Consider the following 21,718-nt stretch of genomic DNA (forward strand, 5'->3'; position numbering starts at 1 on the left):
TGAGGCTGTGGGAAATAGTGCAACTGGTTAGTTAGGGAATATAATCTAAGGTCCGTGCACTCATAGGTTAGTCGTTGTGCTATTACAATGAAACCAGAACTCTACATAGAAAAAGCACATTAGGATCTATACAGCTGCTTCTCTAAATAGTGGGGCTCCATTTCTGAGAAGCTATTTTGTATACACTTTATGGTAGTGATCTGTGTTGCAATATATGTTTTATTTATTTACTCTAAAAATATATAGCACAAAATGTAAAGGTTTACCTTAACAATAGAAAATAAAAGTGATAAGAATGTAAGGAGCACTTTAAACTCTGAAATACCCTGTTTCTAAAGAAACAATTTTGCTTTATAATGGATTTTTTAATAGTGTGAAGTTTCTTAGCCATACAACTATCATGCTGTAGCAGACCAGACCATATTTTATATTCACAAAAATGTCAATTCACATATTTACCTCATTGGAATAAGCAGCGCACACACACGTACATATTTATATCCTGCTTTTTCTGAGTATGTCTTGCATATAATTAAATACTTTAAATGTTGTTTAATGGATGATCATTTCAATCTCTCTAAAACTTACCAATTCTTCAAGAACAAGATCAAGTTTTGCTTCCACTACAAGCATTAAAGGATAACCCATTTATTATTTCTCAGGATTATAGTAATAGATCCTCTGAATTGTTACCAGTCTCTCATCTGTTCTCTTTCCAAATCATCTTGCTGAAATGATTTCTCTCAAATATAGCACCGACCATGTCACGCCCCAGCTCAGGAGACCTACAACGGTTCCCAAATGGCTGCATACATGATCAATGGCTACGTGCACGCTTCTTGATCTGGTCTCACTAGTCCAGACTTCACCCTCTCCTACACCCTACATTCCCACCAAACTCCAAGCTCCCCACTCCCACCCCAGATCCCAACACTACCCCCTGTTCCTTTCTATCTTGCTGATGGTTATTTGTGTACATGTTTTTCTGTTGGCTTAGGCTACAAATTCTTAGGAAGCCAGGACTTGCAATTTCAATTTAGTGCAATTAAATGCAAATCAAAGTCAATGAAGACCAATTCTATTCCAGACACTGTACAAGGTGTTAAGAACAGAGAGATGAACAAGGCACGGTCCTCATCCTCAGGGCTCTCACAGCCCAGGAAAGGACACAACATGTATAAATAGCCTCATTTGAGGCACTACATGCAACTGAGGAATACATGTGAGATAGAGCGGCTGCACAGATGAGGGACGGCCCCTCCTTGTGCAGGCTTGGCTGTGCGTAGGTGATTCCTAAAGGGACAGGAGAGTGCCAAACAGCAGAGCGGAAGTGCAGCATGGTCTATTCAGGCAATTTTAGAAAGGTGGGTGTTTCTATAGCGATAGGAGGGTGAACACCATCAACAGCCTTGTGAAATAGGACAGGAGGTTTAAAAACTAAACACTATTTAACATACTCTCCAAGGCTGTCTTTGGTTATTCTTTCAAATATTTATTTTACTCTGAAATTTTCCAGGTATAATTTTGTCTCTCTCCAACTAGAATATAAACTTCGGGAAGGCAGAATTCAGGTATGTACTTCTTGAATGTCTCAAAGCCCTCAGTATGGTGTCTAACATACAATAAAAGTTTTACAAATCTTTAAAATTCATTATCTACTCTCATCCTGATCATTGTACGCTCAGTGCTTAAAGGAAATTCAAAACATCTGCTAGAAGATTTAACCAATGCTGAGTCAAGACAAAAACTGAAAGGACCAGCGTATTTTGCAGAAATGTTCTGCATTAGTGATTTTGCTTCTAGAACAATTTTATTTGCAGTTAAAAAAGCAATTTAACGCAATTTGTTTCAAAATGTCATCTTTTAGCATATTTATGGTTGTCAATACCTGGGTAATCAACAATAAAATAACAAGAATGGATTTTCAGCTATAATTGGATTTGCCTCTGAGAATTGCTTGCAGGTACATATCGATTGTTGATCAATGGATGACATTCCCTGTGGACTGGCCAGCCCTATCTCTCCAATCCCTGTTGGACAGGACAGTATTCTATGGCCGGAAATGGCATCTTCTCTATAGCGAGCGAGTGTGGTGTGATGGCCAATCCTAGTAGGTGAGCCAAAGAAATGGAGCTGAATGGGGAGTGAAGCTGGGAAAGTCAGCATCACACTCTGTTAAAGTTACAGCAAACAAGAACAACAGCTCCTTATGTTCTTTGGGTGAGGGAATGGGAGATACATGCATGTGGGATCGTATGAATAGCTTTGTTTGAATTGGAGAAGCAATAAGTCAGGAAGTGGAGGGATTCTGTCACAGGATCCAGTCCAATGAGAAAGGAAACACCGAGCCTTCCTCTCACTTAAAAAAAGAAAAGAAGGGTATAAATACTAAGGGAATTACAGGGAGGTATAAATGCAGACAGTATCCCAAAAGAAGACTGCAAAGAGACTGATAGGATGTAGGTGACAATGTCACAGGCCACAGAAAAAAAGGATCACATAAAAAAGACAATGAAGAAGGTAAAGCAAGGAATCACGAAGGGCAGACTTAAGTCAAACACTCAGAAGTCTCCTGCAGGGTTATCTGGCTCCTGATACTTTGGCTGGGATGCTACCCCACATTGCTATGTGCGTTCCTCCTTATTTAGTGGTGATGGTGGTGATGGAACATATGTCTCAGGTTAATTTTAACCCTGAGATGTCACTGCCCATAATTTCACTCTTTCAGTGTTAGGGTGACAGGCACGTGCCAACAATCTGGCTGTCAATATTGTTTGGTTCGGAAACAAGGACCAAGAAAAGTGTCACCAAAGAGACAGTCAATCAATCCAACAACAGTACCTAGATAAAGCACATGCAGTCCTAGAAACACTACATATTCTAAGTGATTGCGTCTACGGAGAGCAGTAATAAACACTTGAATCCCAAAAGTCAATTGATTCTGCCAGAGATCCAGAAACGCTCTTATATTTAATTCCTATTTCTTGTCCTTTTGTTTTGGAAACCTAGTCACTCCTGGCCGACATTTAAAAAGCAGTCCTCTTACATCAGCCTGGGTATGTCGCTGACAGCCACGGTTCCATCATGGGTCTCGCTCTCTCCATCTTCCTCCTCTTCATCACTACTTTCCGACTCCTCACTGGAGGAGGAGTAATCAGTCACCTTCTTCAGTGGGCGGTTTGTTTCTTCAATCCGGAGTTCTCGTAATTCTTTGGCTAATGCCGTCAGATCCTACGGTGAAAAGTTTGTTCAGCATATATGAATTGTAGGTATGACCAAAGCTACATCTCTCAGCAAGTCAGTGCTCCAGCTTTAAGCAACGAGAAAAAAGCTCTATATAGAATTGTTACAAACATAGCTACTGCATGGAACTAAGAAAACAATGTTTGTAGTGCATAGATACTAGAAAAGATGAAATAAATTTAAACTTCATTCAAAACCAATTGCTAGACTGAGACTGTTCAGTTCTGCATATCCATGTGTATATATGTGCATGTGCCTTGTGTGTGTACACATATATACAAACATTGAGTTCTCATTTTACTTTGGGAAGGTGAAGTTAGTCACCCTTAGAGTTAATGGGAAAATGCACGGGATTGGGAATTGCTCCCCAGTATTGTGGGATTCCTGCCCACGCCCCAGTCGTGGCCTTTCCCCTGTTACGATTGCTACTGTACCAGAATCTAGCAGCAGTCACAGAACAGAGCAATTCCCGAGATTCCAGCTACAATAATGACTCATTTGGTGTGTCATCATTCCCTGGAGAGCAGAGGCACCACATCAAATAATGGCCGAACCCAAAGCCCAGTGCCACAGAAATTTAGAGCCAGAGCTGAGTTAATGAAGAGGAACAAAAAAACCAAATAAATAAAAAAAGGAGTTCTCTTCCAGAATTACAGGTGTTTCATTTTCTTTTGGTTTACACTGCAGTCACCTGGCAGAAACCCTGGCGAGGACTACTAAAATGAATGTGCAAACACCAAAAGGAAGAGATAATTTTTTCAGTTTTCCATGAGTATGATGAAACCTTTACCCTGATGGGTGTGATGATGTGGTATTTAATCACCAGGCATATTGCAGGCAGTGTGTTGATTATCTGATCACCTTTTATTTTACATGCTTTCAGAGCAATGCAGAGGGAAGCGATTCTGCAAAAGCATGGCGGCTCTAATTTGCATGGGTTACACTGCCCATGGCACACAGCATGCAAATGAGGAAAAAGCAATTTGACATTAGTCTTACCATTTCTCCCTATATTAGTGACCCATGTGGGAATCAGAACATTCAGTGAGAGACAGGGGATTAGGGAGAAAGAAACTCATTGCAAGATACTAAATCCCATAGTTTTCTTATGGCCATATTCTCTCTTTATTTCAATCCAGACGTCTATTTGTCTAATTCACATGATGTAGGATTAAAGGTATGTAGGTGATTTAAATGACATTTGATAATCTATCATAATTGGTTTGAAAAAAAAAAAAAAACCCGTGATAAATACATACAATTAAATTATAATTATTATTTTATTTTTGAGAAAACAACAAACCCTCATGTTTCTTTACTGTCAGTTATATGTCAGGCATTACTATATTGGTTAAGACTAGGAGAGGAAACACTTCAGGTGTTTCATTTGGTCTAGAAATTTAGGAAGTTCAAGGTGTTAAGTGAAAGAGTCATTTCTTTCTAATTTCATAGAAACCGAAGGGAAAGAAATAATGACTTTTAAATTTGTTTTGAAGTCACTTGAATTGAGCCTTTGAAAATTCAAATTGTGCATTTTCCACCCAAACATGCTTTCTGGGCTTTCACACATGTGCACAGGTACACACATGCACGACCTCAATCTCAGTAGATGTATTTGCCTCATCCATCAAAATGAAAATAGAATTGCACATACTAAAAAGACTAAAAGGTGTTTAAATATAACACATACCATTAAAAAACAGGAAAATTGCCACATAGATAAGACTTTATGCAAATTTGCTAGTTTCTTTGGCAATGTGCCAAAATAAGAAAAGCTAATATTCAGATTTCAGCTTTTTACTTCTTATTTCCTCATGGCAATTGCCAGTGTTTATCTTTATCAAATTGAGAACAAAGTGAAGGGTATGCTATACTTGAGCACACTAGGAAAATATAGTCTATACATTTGTTAAAGCTATGAGAGAAAAAGGATATTATAATCCTTCAAACCACTAAAATAATAACAAATTAGATGTTTATTTTGTGTTCTTTACTTAGGACCATCAAAGAATATAATCAGCAGTTAAAATGTTACATGTCATTAAAAATACACTATTATAATTTAAAGAGAGAATATGGTTTAAAAGAGTTTATTCTAATGTTAATAATTCTGAGTAAAATATTAGCTATGATTTATTTACATTAATAATACATTTTCCCCATGGGTTGGTTTTCCTTATCTCTGACATTTCAAGACAAGACAAAGAAAATAAAAAAAATATTTAGATATTTTTAGCTGGTCCAAAGCCCACTGATTTAAAGAAACTCTCACTTGTTAAAATGACCCAAATTTTTCCAAACACTGTATTTAGGAACACTTTAAAGTTCTGACCTGGTTTATAATTTTGCTTTAATTAGATTTTTTTTGTTTCTACATTATTAAAAAGCTATCTTTACTGAAACATAAGAAATAATTGCAAATTCTTTTTTAAGTTTAATTTGGTAAGAGTTTGGAAGGTGAGACATACATAAAAATCCCTAGGTAACAATAATGAGTAACTCAAAAGTAACACCCCCAGTCAAAAAAAATCTTCCACTGCCAATAGTCTATGAGTTTAGCTGAAGTTTTGTTCCTTATCCATCCACTCTGGAAACATTTACAATAGCAAAGCTACAGGAAAGAGACATGATCTAAAATTGACATCACTGGGTTCAGATCCATTTTCATACACTTTATTTTCTGACAATACCAATTTTCTCCATATAATGAGTTTTTGTGGTAATTTATTGCTTGGCTGTCTCAAGCCTGGAGCTAAAAAGTATTTTAAAAAGTGCTATTTAATAATATATTTTGCATGAAAATATTTGAGAATATATAACTATAAAAGAAATATGACAAAATGGTAAGATATTTAGACAGAGCAAATGTGAAGATAGTTAAAAGACCCTTACCCAACAGTTTCTTTGATGTAACACTGTTTAGAATCAACTTGATATAATTTTTCATTCAAAAAACCTTCTTTAATCTGATAGTTATGAATACTTTATATAGAGGTGCTTTTTTAGGTCTCTACTTAGAAATAATATGGTTTATTCAAATTTTAGTCCAATTTTTTTAACTATTAAAATAATAAAGATTTTAAAGCTGGTCTTTACATATTAATATATATATATATATATATATATTTTTTTTTTTTTTTTTTTCTTTTTTTTTTTTTTTTTTTCTTTTTAGGAAATCTAAAGATACACCATTGGGGAAGTCACTTAACCTTAGTACCTTATCTAGTTATTGCTCAAGTTTTGTCCAAACTGTATGTGCTCTGGAATTTTTCAAATTCCTACATACTAACGAAAAAGCAGTGGTAAAGTCAAGCCAGTATTTGCTTGTGTATATAATCCTCATGCCACATATTTCATCGTGCTAAAGTAAAAAGAATATGCATTTTCAAAGGTTGTGTGAAATAATCACCCAATTGCTGCACAATCTCATATTCCATTAGAAAGTCATGCCAAATTAATGGACACTTCCCCAGGACACTTCCCCAGATGGATTTTAATGAAAAAAAAATCAAACTGTTAAATTAGCAATAACAGCAACAAGTTTTCAAAAGAGTTTTAAGACTTTTCATTTTAATCTAAATGGCAAATCAGTCACTGGAGAAGCCGTATCAAAACCCTGGAAAGGAGATGGGAGAAAGGTTTAATTCACGGTCTCTCAATTGTGGCACTGCAGACATTTGGGGCAGGATAATTCTCTATGGTGGGTTGTTCTCCCGTGCCCTATAGGATATTTAGTGGCATCTCTCTGCTATAACCATAAGATGCCAGCAGCACGTCTCCTACCTCCACTTTGTGACAACCAAAACTGCCTCCTCAAAAATGTCACCTAATGGGAGGGAAAGTAGGGAAGAAATCGTCTTTGATTGAGATACTTAGGTAGAACCAAATAATCCTTTTTTTTTTTTTTTTTTTTTTTTTTTTTTTAAATAACCCTGTATTTTTAGTGGCTCAGATTAGTGATACTCAAGGGGTAGGGATATCAGAATTACCCAGAGGGATTTTTTTTAACAACACATGACCTCAGAGACTTTGGTGACCAGCTCACACTCCTTCAATTACTCATAATTACTTATTTCTCTGTGGGACTCCTCATCTCTGTCCAGTGTGCTAGAGCAGACCAAAAATAAAGCAATATATAAAAGGCCTAAAATGTCCTGGGTTAACCAGATGGAACCCAGGAGAACACTGTTCCTCAGGACAGCCACCTCCATGGCAATTACTGGACTCATGAGATTTCTCCTGAGTTGTGCACGCACAACCATTTGATTGGCAGCCAGAGCATCAGAACACCATTCTCTTTCAACTGTTTGGGAGAAAACTGATAAAAGCTGTGCTGATCCCTGCCCTTTTCACTATTATGAAGGAAAGGAGCAAGGCTGTGGCACAGAGCAATTAAAAACCTTCCTCTTTTTCCATCCTATAAAAGCCATCCACACACTATAGACATGTAGAATGCCATTCTTTTATAAGCAATAATCCTTTAACCATAAATATTCCTTTCTAAATTACTCTGAGTGGTGAGGCAGTCAGAATTCTGAGAAAGTGAGGCTCTTACTGGTAAAGATTAGATGCATAGAAACATTCTTCTCCCACCTGCCAAAAGAACCTATGTCTCTGGCCCAAACCTTAATATGAGGACAACCTCTTGGCTTTACACAGCATGTAACACTTCATAAAATGCTCTCAAACACACGATCTTGAGTGATCTTAACTTTTGAGCAAGGCAGGGCAGGGGTTTTTATTCCCATTTTACAGATGAGGACACTGTGGCCCAGAGAGATTATAAGACTAGTCCCAGGCAGTAATTTATTGGAGGAGCCAGAATTTGAACACAGTTTCTTCACTCCAGAGCCAGTGCTTTTTCCATATTATTTCACAAAAATAGTGCTCAGCCGAACTACAGCCTTAAAGACATAAGGGTAGTCTTCAGATTCCATGCAATAAGACTTTTTGCAAGGCTTGTCTCTTAAAAACAAAACAAAACAAAACAAAACAATACGAAACAAAACAAAATAAAGAACTCCAGGATGCTGTATTCATGCAGGTCTGACGAGCAGCAGTAAGGCAGTCACCCTTCTGAGCAAGCTACCTCAGATCGACTAAACCATATACTTTCCTGATGGAAAAATGTCTCTACAGATAAGAAAATAAAGTCACTTAGCTTGCCAGTATTCATTAACTAAAGTCGATGTTGCTGCTGCTGCTGTACTTAATGTCCCACAAAAGTAATCTAACAATACCCAGTAACTCCTTGTTTACAAATCACACACTATAAATTTGGAGTGCTCTAGAATGATGTCTCTTTCTTTGTTAGTGAAACCACCATCCCCTAGCAAGGCTGGCGAGGTCAAAAGCTGAGGCTTTGCTATTAGAAGATATTGGAATGAGAAACTCTGCCAATCACAAAGCACTAATGCTTATCTTTAGCTAGACAGGAACATTGGAAAAGTGACATTTTGACTTGGAAGGTCTCTGGAGCTTTATACGGGGGTCTGAGGGTCTTGGGAGGACTTGGATTGAAGGGGGTCTCTTCACAGTGGATCACTCCAAATGAATGAACTTTAAATCTGCAATCCAATTGGCCACTTCTCTGAATGTCAACATCAGGAAATCAGTTTTATATTTACGTTTTGCAAAAGCATGACCAAGAAAAGGTAATACTAACCTCATCGATAGCTTTCTTATAGCTCTGAGATAAGAACCCAATCCAGAAGAATCCACAGGAAGGGGGAAAGCCAGAAGACAGGCGGCAGGTTAGACACAAATGGGAATCGTTAGTACACAACCGATAAACGCAAAAGAACACAGAGAACCTCAACCCAGAATGGTGTAAATTCCCTTCATTGTCACGCTCACTACACTTTCTTAGTTTTAAAATGTAATAAACAGAGTAAACCAAAAAAAATTATTTCATAGAAAAGATTCTTGGAAAATTTAAGTGGATAACTCATCCCAAATGCTCTTATTTCTTTTTTAAAAGCTTTTGGGCGTCTGTTGTGTCACAGCAATGCAGCTAGGTTTCAAGTTATCAGGCCCCATGCCAGACCATGCTTATCAGGTTTTGATCCCGAAAATATAGTCCTAGAGACATGAAAAGCAGCAGAACATTATAATATTAATTCACATGGAAAATAATATGTGGAAAGGGCAGACTAGACAAGAGAAACCCATACAAAGTGCCCAAGTATCCTTCACTGCTAGTTCAGCACCCTTTTGTCAAAGTTGCTGAGTAGGAATTATGGAATGATCTGAGTTATTTGCTAATGATCCACAAATACCTAAAAGCCGATAAGCAATCCAAGATCTATTCACGTCTTTCCTTATCAGGCATGACTTCCTTCAGGATGCTTCTAGCATCCATTCTTATTAATCTCCACAATGTTTGTTGCAGTCATGAGTGTACGCCCAACTACTGTTCTGTGGGTTCTCTGGTAAATTGAGAGTTTAGAATTCTTTGAGAGAAAAGTACTCACAGCTGGTCGACTAGGTCGGGTAACATCCCTGGATTCTTCTGGTTTCCCCTTGGATGGCTCATGGGGGAGCATGGGTGATCCTTCTGACTTACTGTTGGCTAAGAAAAAACAGGGCCAAGAAAGATAATGACCGTCAAAAAGTACTGGCTCCAGTGCATGAGTTCTGTGGCGAGTCATCCTTCAGGATCACTCAGGAGACACATCATTGACTGAGGCAAATCCCCAAGCACATCCATGAACAAACCGGAAATGGTGAGGCAAACTAAGGTAAGCAGTCACATTTAGGCCTATAGCTCGGAAGTTGCCACGAATAATGAGAACTCTAGCAAGCACAATCGCCACTACCATTCACTGAGCAGTAGCTGTGTCAGGCCTAGTACTTGACACTTTCTGTGGCAATTCTCTCATTTAATTCTCACTCCAACCCAAGCATGCGGCACATTTGCCTATGTTACAGTGGCACACAGACTTCGAGAGATAACATACTGGCCTGCGGTCATGCTGAAATGATGGGCAGAGCTGGAATTCTGTCTGATTTCTCAAAGTCCTATTCTCAGTTAGGATGCTAAGCTAGTTTCTACATTAAGATGTGATGTTTGGTTTCTTCTTTTACCACTTACCCATGAGGACAGGTTATTGTGATGGCATTTTGTGGAAAACAATAGAAACCTATTTTATTTGATGGAATGGTTTTTAAACGGTAGGCGGAGGGAGTTGTCTGGATCTTTTCAGGAAGCAAGAAAGAGGCAGGGGCAGAAAGCAGAGTGTTGATGATAAAGGGGAACGACCCTAGGATAGAGATACAGAGCAAAGGTAGGGGAGGGCTCCCTGACAGCTACAGAGTGAAGAGCATCCCTCCCGATTTATGAGCTTGTAGGTAGAGAAGAAGCAATTTAGGGCGGGAGAGATTCTTCCGTTTTGTTTCCAAGTGGTCTTTCCTGGGCAGGGGCATACAAGGGATATAAGAGTGCTTTTAACCCAGAAGAACTAGATCAAAGGAAAGAAGATAAGAATTAAACCTGAACCAGGTCAGGGAATTTTCTTCAGCATTTATTCTAACTGAGGATATTAAGTTGCTTCTGGATAGAAAAAAAAATGGTAAGGGAATGGTAGTTTTCTATATTAAGCAAATTTACATTTGGATCAAGGTAACAAAAGTATACATGGCTGCGCCACTGATATCAGAAGAATGCATCCTGGGGCCCACAGGCTAGTCCGTATCCCAAATCAGAGATGTACATATAGCACGTCAGGTGTCAACCTTTCCAAAACGGACATACAGTGATTTTATTTATTAAAACCTGGAAAAGATATTAGGAGGTAAAATATGATTGTGTCTAATGAAAAAGCACAAAGAAAAGTGAGTGAATGTTGATCAAATTTCACTTTAAAAAATCCTGGTCTTTATTACTTGGAAGCAAAATTATCTTCTGAAGAAGGTTATTCAGAAAGAGCACATTTATATTAGCTAAAAACAATGTGTTGTCTGTGTAATTAGCTGGACATATTAATGTTTTTCACGAAATTCCTCATTAATGAAAACTGAACAATGATGAATGACTTGAATTAAATAGTCAGAGGCTACTTTTCACCTCTTTAATATTAATAATAACCAGAAGAGTCAAATACACTTCTTAAGTCAAATATTTTATTTCTTCTCTAAAGTGTATATGTATTCCATATTAGTCTTTATTGAATTTCACTTTGAAAAATAACTGGTATTCTGAACTACGTTCAGAATATGAAAAGGAACTATGGCACAATGTGAAGAATACTTGGGGGTACACGAAACTCTAACTAGGCAATCCAATGGAAATGGTTAGTCAGGTGACTAGCAAGTGATTGTATTTTCAAATAAGACCAATATTCTGTCCAAGGATTTAGTCCTCACCAGATGTCACATGTACAATTGGGGATGGTGGCCCTCTCCTTTAAGGATATTGATGCTGAGAGCGGTTAACTGGCTCTTCAGTATCACACAGGGGTGGCCAGACCAGGAGCAGAAGTCACAGAAATCAGACAGTAACCTGATTCCCCACCCATGGCTCTCCTCCCCAGGCAATGTTGTCAGGGAGAGGGAAGGGAAAGCTTTACCTCGAACCCTGGTCCGTTCACTGGATCCTGCTTGTGATCCGGGCTGAGAGCCTCCTTGGGAGCTGGGCTGAGAGCTAGGGGTGCTGGAACTGGAGGAACTGCCACTGCTGGTCCTCTGCAAGGGGCTCTCCAAGACGGGCTCAGTTCTCCGGAGGTCAGGGTTGCTGCAAGGACAGCAGAGCAGTGACTATACACACTCAAGACCTCATCAATAGGGGGCACAAGCGCAATCCAGTCCCAACCCCAGTGCAAAGGAATAAAGAGAGTGCTTGTGTGACCTTGAGTTATACATTTAAAAAGAAGAGCTTTGCAATTAAAGGGGTCCATGGAAACGATAGTCATGCCATTCTCTGTAAAGCTCCTGGCCAGATACTGGATCTGGATAGGACCAACTCTTGACCCAACTTGTAGAGCATCACACAAACATATTAGCTCTGAAATGGTGACTCTTCAAAGGAGGATTCTTTGAAACATTTTTCCTGTGCTCAGTGTAAAAAACTTGAAAAATATTAAAAGATAAAAAGAAGGAAGCAACACATGCAATCTCAGAACCAAGAGATATTCAACTATATTTTACTGTTTGGTATATTATCTTCTAGTCTATTTTCTTTTGCATATATGAAAGCATGCTGTATGTTCAGTTTTGCAGCTTACTTTCCACCTCATAACAGTGCAATGTGAGCAGTTTCTTATGCTTCCAAAAAAAGGCAAGGCTGTGTAACAGCCCATTATATAGAGGAATTAGTTTAATACTTCCTCTATTGTTAGATATTAAGGTGCTTCTAATATGTTGCTGTGACGCAACAGTGAAATAGCTATCTACATACATACATACAAATATCCAATCACTTCTCTCTTCCCTGGAATTGGATTTCTTGGGCGAAAGCACATGGACAGGGGTATGTGGGTGTTTGCATAGGTCTGTATGTGAATGTATAAAGGTGTTAGCAGTTTTTGCTGAGGTGTATGACATGGTCCACCTGAACAAATTCTTACCGTGCTATATTATGAGCAGTTTGCTAATTTATAAAAAAATACGTATCTTGTTTGAATGTAGTTTAAAACATTACTACTGAGGTAGCTTAATTTTTCACTCATTTATTTGCCATTTATAATTCCTTTCTGTGAATTGCTTAATCAAGTTCTTTGCTTGTATAGCTAGTGGTGTATTTGTATTTTTAAATTTTTTGCAGGAAGTTTTTATATACTTTGGCTATTATCAAAAGGAGGTGTGTTTTCAAATAGTTATCAAGTTCTAATTCAAGAACAAATTAATTTAGTGGCAGGCTACTAGTCCTACTTTTTATAAAATCTTACTGTATTATTCACTTTCATATCTTTCCTGCTCCCAAAATTGTGGTGTTTATTCACTCACTCAGTTGGTCTATATTCAGTACAGGGTCAGGCATTTGAGATATGGTAATGAACTGGACACAGCCGGGCCCTCGGCCAGCTTAGTCAGACATACATGTGTCTGACCGATTTCATGTGTGTAGCCTGCAGTGAACACAGGGCAATATGGGAACATGGAGTGGGGACACCCAGGCACTTTCAGTGATCACGGAATCTATACCAGACGAGGAGACATCTAAGAAGTGGTGGTGGGAGGCAATTGCTGAGGTTTCTATGACTTCGTTATGAAAATAAGCAGCATTTTCAAAGTTTCTACAAAAGCTCTTTCTGTTTAATTTACAACTCATAGAACTTTGCATTTTTTCTTAAATGTGTACAATAAGGCTGGGAATGGATAATTCAGTGAGACCTGTGACTGCCATCCAACAGCTAATGGGAGCCACTTTGATCCCCTCCATGTTTCCATCATCTTCAGTTCCCAAAGCAGCATTTCCCAGCTTGCTAATGGATGTGAAATCTTGCTAATAAACCATAGTGCTATGATTTTAATGCAGTGACATATCATATTAAAATGTAAATTTATGATTTCGTTTTGCTCTTCCCATTTCAAAAGCATCAACGGCATACCAAGCATTCTGCACTGTGTTGAGTGTCAGATGTTTCATACATGAACAGTTGCAAATTAGTCGACCAAAAACCTGGCCACAAAATGACAGCCATATACCAGCAACTAGCAATCCAAATAATATCTTTTTGAAAACACAAGACTCTTGTTTTGTGGTAATGTATCTGCTAGAAATATTTGTTCGAGTTACAAAAATTCTTAAATATTGGGTTGTTGGAAAACATGGCTGGTAGCCCTGGAAAACATTATATGCAAAAGTAAATATATCCTCATAACTTATTAATTTTGATCATTATCAATGTAAAACTTAAGACAATATTTATCTTTTAAGATTTTATGGTTGCTAAGTTGACATAAGAATAAAATCATCTTCAGAAGTGATTGTTGGTAAACTTCAGGAAAACTTTAAAAATTCTTGGATATTTTTATGGCACTCCTTTGTATAGTGACTCTTTTTGTGGAAATTGTTAGCATCTAATTGACTGAAATGGATTTGGATCCATACTAGACATAACCCTGATTTGGAGAATACCTAAAATGATAAATGTATAATACTTCTGAAATATACTACATTTCAAATTTTTCATTGTTCATAAAGAAACAATACATCTTCTTTAATTCCCAAATAATGAATTCTTCCCATTTTCCTTTTATTAAATAGCAATTGTCAGGAGTTATTTACGTATTATTAATAAATTCCAAAAATAATTTTTTTCTAAAAATTGTATTGCTAAACAACTATATTGCAAATTAAGGGTGATGGACATACTAAAGTTTTTTGGTAGTTGCTCTCATTTTGTTAAATAGTACTGTAGTGTTCTTTGTATTAAAAAAAAAAAAATCTATTGAGAAAAGGGTGGCTGTGAGTCCTGAACTTTTTTCCCTTGTGGCTGTGGTGTGATAGGATCTAGCTATTAGCTCTAACATAGCACTCCTTTGATCATTTAACCAAAACCTTTCTATTAAGCACCTACTTTCTGAGACTCATTGGACCAGTATGAGGGATAGAGGAGAGAGCACAGGTACCAGGGCAAACAGTCAAGTTACAACACAATCCCAGAGATGAGATATGTGCCGTGGAGAGAACAGAGAACAAGGCAATAAATACTCTGTAGCTGTGTGTGAATCTGTCCATATTGTTGGAGTTGTGGGAACAATGAATGCAGCCTGGAGCAGTCAAGGTGGTATCAGGAAGGAGACAGGACTTGACTGGGCCTTGAAGGGGTGAGCAGAAGACTGGGGGAACAGCCTGAGCAGAGATACAGGGGCTGGGGTTTTCCTAGGGGCCATTGGAGTCGAGAGGACACCGCCCAGGTGGAGCACCAAGTCTGTTAGGAAACCCTGGAGGAGGGGGGTCATCAGAAGAAATGAGGGGCTTATGCAGCAATGGCCCCTAAAGCCTGGCGGAGAACATGGGCCTCCCAGGGTAGGTTTATGAATGACTGGCCAGCAGAGAGGCAGGCTGACCAGGTAGGACGTTACTGTCACGTCAATTGATAGGCCTGGGCCAGGGCTGCCCTAGCATAAAAGAGGGGCGTTAGTAGAACCAGCTGGGATGAGCGTGCATCTCTGATGGGACTCAGAGCCTCTTTCTGTGTGAAGTTCCTCGGTCCCCATGGACATAAGCCCTGACCTGGGCCTCGTTAGCACAAGTCCTCCCATGGCAGCGAGCCAGCACGGGTGCTGGTCTTAACACGGTTGCTATTTTTGCTGCTGAAGAGTAAAAGAAGTATTTGGTTTCTATGTAACCACACAGAAATAGGAAAAACTTTCAAATGCCTTTTCTGTCTTACTTTTTTTTTTTTGTAAAGTATGAGTATTTTGAACAAATGTCATACTGTTCACATTTTTCTCTTCCTTATTATGTAGTAATATATAATCTAGGCTTGGGGCCAAGGGGTCTGAAAAAAATGCTCTTAGAGGGGATCGATTTCAGAAGAATTCTCTTCTTCACATATTAACTGAGCCTACTCAGATCCAAATGTGCAAAAACTTGAAAACATTCATATAACTTTCTTTAAATTGCTAACTTTTAGTTCAGACATTTGTCATCCCACAGACAAATGTGGGTTTGGTCTATAAAACATACAGGAAAACGAAAAAAAGTGTGGCAATTGTTCCATTTACTTGAATCATATAAAAAGTCAAAACAAAATTAGGATTACAAAGTGATTTCCTGGCCCCAATACTTGGGCCAAGTCTGTAATTAACTGGCTGACTACCAAAATTCACTATACTTTGTTCTTTGATGACACAGCCAATGAGGATAAAGGAACCATATATAAGAAGATGGGTTTGGGATGGAACAGATAATTATTTTTTGAAATTAAGCATTTAGTCATTGGGGTTTGGGTGTTTCTGGCTTAATTTAAATCTTTTCATAAGCTGAATGTACTTAGTTGATCAAATTTTAATTTGCTTTAAAAGAACCCATGAATCAAAATGAAATGGAATTTTTTGAAGTGGCATTTTAAGAAATGAACAAATCAAATCTTGATTTAAACTCAAGTGATCACCTGGCCAACATAAAACATTTGGGAGTCCACAGAGCAGCTGAGAACTACCCTTTGATCTTGCCTCCTGAGCAATGCCCAGCTGCACATAAGTGAGAAGGACAGGGTACAGTTGATGGAATCATGGTGATGCTGTTTTTACCCAGACTTTAGCTGTCTAGGAAAGGAACTGTTAAAACACATGATGATACTAGTTCTGGCTCGAGTAGGGTAGTCTGGGAGATATAAGTAGGTCCCACGGGACAACAACCTTTAAAAGATAGTGCATATCACAAGCTCAACAACCGTAAGATTAAGAAGAGCTGTTACTAGACTCTGTAAACTACATGGGGAGAAAGGTGGAGGCAAAATGGTGCTGTGTCACTCAACGGATCATGAGTCCTCTTTCTCTTGGGAAAATGACGCAGCAATGTCAGCTGCATTCATTACTACAGTGTTTCCCCGAAAATAAGACCTAGCCGGACCATCAGCTCTAATGTGTCTTTTGGAGCAAAAATTAATATAAGATCCGGTCTTATTTTACTATAAGACCGGGTCTAATATAATATAATACTGGGTATAATATAATACCAGGTCTTATATCAATTTTTGCTCCAAAAGATGCATGAGAGCTGATAGTCTGGCTAAGGTCTTATTTTGGGGGAAACACGGTAACAGCATCTCATGATGCTAAAGAGTGAGGATTCTGGTGCAAAAGCTACCAGGTTTCAATTGTTGGCTCTGTCTCTTACTAATTTTGTCACCTTGGGGAATTTACTTAACTTGTGTTCATCTCAGTTTTCTCATCTGTAAAATGGAGGTGATTATAGTCACTACCTCAAAGAGCTGGTATATGGTTTAAATTAGTTACCATCTGCAACGTACATTGAACAGTACTCTGCATATACAGGTGTTCCAGAAGTGTTGACTGAATAACGAAAAAAAATAATAAATCGCCCCAAAGTAGAAAGCAGGGATCCACAGGGGTGGCCCAATAACAGTGTGTTGACCAACTGAAGGCAGCACAGCTGTACCTCCTCCATATCGTATCTATTTAAAAACATGTTTTCTATAGTGCTCTTTTTGATTTGGTGGCATGTGCAGACAGTGGCAGAGTGACACAATAGGCAGTTTTCTATGTGAGAAGAAAAACTATTGAAAATAGTAAAGCTTTTTTCCCCCTCAGGTTATAGGTGCATGCTTGTATATGCCCATTTTGACTCAAGAGTCTTCTTTCTCTTCAGAGTACTGAATAGTTTATTGATTAAAGCACACTGTTTCCCAAATTACCCAAAACACAACATACATTCTGCAGTTACTATATAATGTCTTGCACCCAGTAACTGGAGTTCATTAGTACTGAATTCAGGAAGCAAAACCTCAACTTCTTAACCGTTAGGCTCTGCCTTCTTTTTCTTCACTGGTTTAGTACAATAGTGGTTTATTTCTCATTCACACCACAATCTACACAGGCAGAATGACTTTCCTTGTGGCTGTTCTCCAACTGGTGACTCAAGAAGTAGAACTGTGACCCCAATAATACCTGTAGCCTCAAAGAGCAGCAGGTATATTACATCCTCTGACCCATGGGCCCCCGAGTCAGGCCGCCTTGTCTGAATCATGGGGTCCCAGGGTAACATGTAGGTCCTGCACATAGCGGGTCCTCAATATCTATTGAGGAAATAGCAAAGGAAATAGAAAACATAATAACAAGACATCCTGAACCTGGCCCTTATTACACATGTAATCTTTCTGGGGATCCATTCTAACTTTACTAATTTTCTAGTGTCCCTTCACAGTCATTTGGAAAAGGCTGGGAGGACAAAAGGAATACTGACCAAGTATAAGAAGTATAGCTTAGAAGCATTGTAAAGGATGAATTATTTAAAAGCAATCTTTTTTTATGGCTTTATGGATGGGCAGCTGTCTGACAAATGGTACAAAAACAACTCTGAGGACCCCATTAGGACCATCAGAAAGTAGGAGAGTCTCTGTGTTACAGTAATGGTCCCCAGTGAATCACATCTCCCAGTGTCCATGCTCCTGTGTGTTTCCTTTGTAGTATATTGATTCAGGGCTTGACCATGTGATTTGTGGTGGCCAATGGGACATTGGCAAAGATGATGCAAGCAAAGGCTCGAAAAGCACTTGTGCTTTGGGGCTTTCCTCTTGGAATGCTGTCCTGAGATCGCCAAACAGTAAAGAAGCCCAAGATGAAACACCACATGAAGGTGCGGCGGACCCATCACCTCGGGCAGCTGCATGAGTGAGCTCAAAACAGACCAAGTGAACTTCTTAGTGAACCCACAGAATCGTGAGAAATAATAAATTGTTACTATTTCAGGCCACTAAGTTTCAGCGTGCTTTATTATGCAGCAAAGGTGAGCTCAAGTTATATCTGCCACAGAAAATAAATGAAATCCTGAAGCTTTTAAAAATGCAATCCAATGCAAGGTCTGATTCACATCTTAAACGTTGGTCACTTGAAGACAGGGGATGTAGCTAGAAGCAGACATGTTTGGTAGGATTGTTCCATGTGGCAGAGATGGGGATTCTCCATCCTCCCCATTCCCCATAATCCCTCTGACTTTCACTGTAGGTAAGTAATCATTACCTTTTAGCTCAGTCCCTTCCTACTTTCTTTGTAAGCACAAAATTGCTAGGCTTCATACAAAGTCTGCATTCTTTGCACAAGGTACAAAATGTGTTTCTGAGGAAAAAGTACATGTTTTGCAAGCCACTGACCACCAAATGTCAGCTATCTTGGGCCCTGATGTCATTAAAATAACACTTTGGGGGAACAAAGAGCTGCTTTTCATTTGACTATGTAGTGATAGTTCTCCCTCTTTCTTTTTGGTTGATAGAAGGAGAGAGACTTAAAGTTGAAATGATGCTTGATATATTGCAACTAAAATTCTAAGCATCCGATTTAGTGAACACAGCCTCGAGGACAGAGTTCAAAGGAGAAGCAGCACTGATACCTAATTGGGGCTTCTAGTTGCTTGAAGAGAGCTACTGAAAATGTTCAGGCTGGCTCCCTGGTCACTGGACAGCCCTGTCTTCCTCATTCCTCCTTAGCAAAACCAGCTCAGTGTGCATCTGATAAGTCACTGGGAAAAAAATGGCTTATTCAGAGCTTCCTGCAATTGGTAATTCCACTCAGAATGGGTTAGCTTCTTTGCCCTAAAGGGATTCATGTTCTTAGCACAGTTCCATCTTATTTATGGACTGACCCCTTCCTAAGGATTTTCATGTGAAGAGGAAAATTAAAGCTTTATGATTAAAAGCAGTTCATATTTTAAAGATATGTATAAATAATCATAACCTTTACTTCCAGTCCCTCCTTCTCTCTTACTAGCAAGGGACAGTCCTTCTCTTATTGTGAACACAGTGAGGAATAAAACAGCCTGCCCAAGCTCATTGTTTTTATAGTCTCAGCAGAGGCCATTTGCTATTTCAGTTGGTCCTGAAAGGGGGTGTATTCATCATGAAAAATCTGAAGGAAGCTTGACGAACTACAGCAGCCAACAGCATCTGTTACCACATAAAATCTGCTCAGACACTGTAAAGGTATTGTTTACTTTCCAGCTTCTCTTGAGACCTCTACACCAGCTGGTAGGTGGATGCAACTTCCTGACTATAGGATTACACATCGTTGATGGAAACTTCTAGGAGAGCACAGAGCACCCTGGAAGCCTAACTGTATTTCAGTAACCCTCCATAATGCCAAAGAGGGAATTTCCTCTTAAGACCTAGTCCTTCTGTAATTTGCCATGCTGGGGAAACTCATTACCGATCATTATTGCATTTCTTTGGCAATTACTTTCTAATATCTTAATGGTTCTTGACTTGATGGTAGAAAATCACCTCAAACTATTTTTGTTTTGTTTTGTTTTGTTGACTCCATGAAATGGTCTCTGAAGTAACAGTTTGGGGAACTACAACCAGACTTATATTTATAACTTTACTTCCAAATTTTAAAAACTGTTAGGTAAGGTATGATTGGCTTTTGGGTCGTTTCATTCATTCACTCACTCACTCACTCACTCACCCACGAACCCTCACTGTACACTGATTTCTATGAAAGGCTACTGCAGAAATAAAAGGCCTGTGTTCTGGCCCACCAGAGCTTACAGTCCAGGTGGCCAGTCAATATGCCTCTGAGGTGAAAAAAGACTAAATTTATTTGTAGGAAAGCAATTGGAATGATAGGTAGGGGCCTTCTCTTTTCCCTTCACCATCTTTCTCCTTTACCTTGCTCTGATGGGTTGAGATCCTAGTCTGGGTCCCAGAGCACTACCATTTCCAGGAGAATTCTTTCTGGCTAATGCTGGGGATATAGAAGTTGTTCTTTGAGGCACCTGAAAGAAAAGCAGAATTCAGAAATATTTTCCATAAAATAGTTTCCATAAGCTACTGCCTGAAAAGCAGCCCACTTCTTTTGAAAGATTTGCCAGAGGTCACAGAAATTACCAGAAACAGGTAAGAAACATCTTTCATTTCTCAAAGAACTATTTAACTCCTTAAATAAAATCAAACAAAAGGTGCTGAGGCACATTCAACAACCATTAATGAGTATGGTCCTGACACAGAGGAGACGTGCTGGGATGAATACCATGTGAAGATGGAGGCAGAGATTGAAGCGATATGTCTATAAGCCAAGGAACGCCAAGGACTCATGGTAACGACCAGAAGCCAGGAGAGAAGCATGAACAGATTCTCACGTAGAGCCTCCAGAAGGAACCAACCTGCCAGCATCTGGATTTCAGAATTCTAGCCTCCAGAACTGAGAGAAAACAAATTTCTGTTGTTTTAAGCCAAAACAAACAAACAAACAAACAAACAAACAAAAGGAGTATGGTCTTGAATTCTAAAAACAAATGTAAAAACAGACCAAGCTAATCATTTTCATTCACTGAGTTTAAATAATTGACCTCCTTTTGTGCAAGAGTGGTGGAGACCAGAAACTTCTTTAGGGTACCATACGATCACCTCATCATTGGAAACTGCATCAGGTGGGAGCCATCCAGATAAACCAAGTTTCATTTTTAGCTCACATCACAACTGATAAGCAGAGAAGGAAATGATGAAATGTGGTGAGCAACTAGAGTATCAGGCTAGAACTTGGGACATAAGCCATGTCATTGAGCTCAGAGAAACTACTGCAATAGAGCCTGCAATCAACTTGCAATTACTAATTAAAAACAAACAAACACCAAAACACAGTGCTTTGGAAGATAAATCTGCAAATGTAAAAACAAAACAGGATTAACTCTGAAAATACTAAAAGGAGCTTCAAAAAGACTGTAAGTACCGATCAGGCTAGCAGGGACAGTGGGAAAATGCATCATTAGTGTATCTCGCAAAGGACCTAAGGTAGATTTCAAATATTCCTTATTTTATGAAACATTTTTAATGAAATCAAATATGATAAGTAT

At 38.7% G+C, this 21,718-nt stretch overlaps 1 protein-coding gene across 9 annotated transcripts in view; it reads right to left on the minus strand.

Moving 5' to 3' along the window:
• Window positions 1–21,718, minus strand: part of TNIK (TRAF2 and NCK interacting kinase) — a 363,868-nt gene that overhangs the window by 32,409 nt on the left and 309,741 nt on the right. For 6 of the 9 annotated variants that reach the window (XM_019735239.3, XM_074327892.2, XM_019735211.3 and 3 more), the window contains 5 exons: window positions 20,535–20,641; window positions 11,811–11,974; window positions 9,717–9,814; window positions 8,909–8,932; window positions 3,047–3,231 (listed from right to left, as the gene is read on the minus strand). In XM_019735239.3, coding sequence (XP_019590798.2) covers window positions 3,047–3,231; window positions 8,909–8,932; window positions 9,717–9,814; window positions 11,811–11,974; window positions 20,535–20,641 — 578 coding nt within the window. The remainder of the gene's footprint in view (window positions 1–3,046; window positions 3,232–8,908; window positions 8,933–9,716; window positions 9,815–11,810; window positions 11,975–20,534; window positions 20,642–21,718) is intronic. The other 3 variants (XM_019735248.3, XM_019735221.3, XM_074327881.2) reach the window with 1 other exon arrangement.

The sequence above is a fragment of the Rhinolophus sinicus genome, chromosome 17 (assembly GCF_057876585.1).
Source record: "Rhinolophus sinicus isolate RSI-liver-muscle chromosome 17, RSI-T2T, whole genome shotgun sequence".
In the NCBI taxonomy this organism is placed as follows: Eukaryota; Metazoa; Chordata; class Mammalia; order Chiroptera; family Rhinolophidae; genus Rhinolophus; species Rhinolophus sinicus.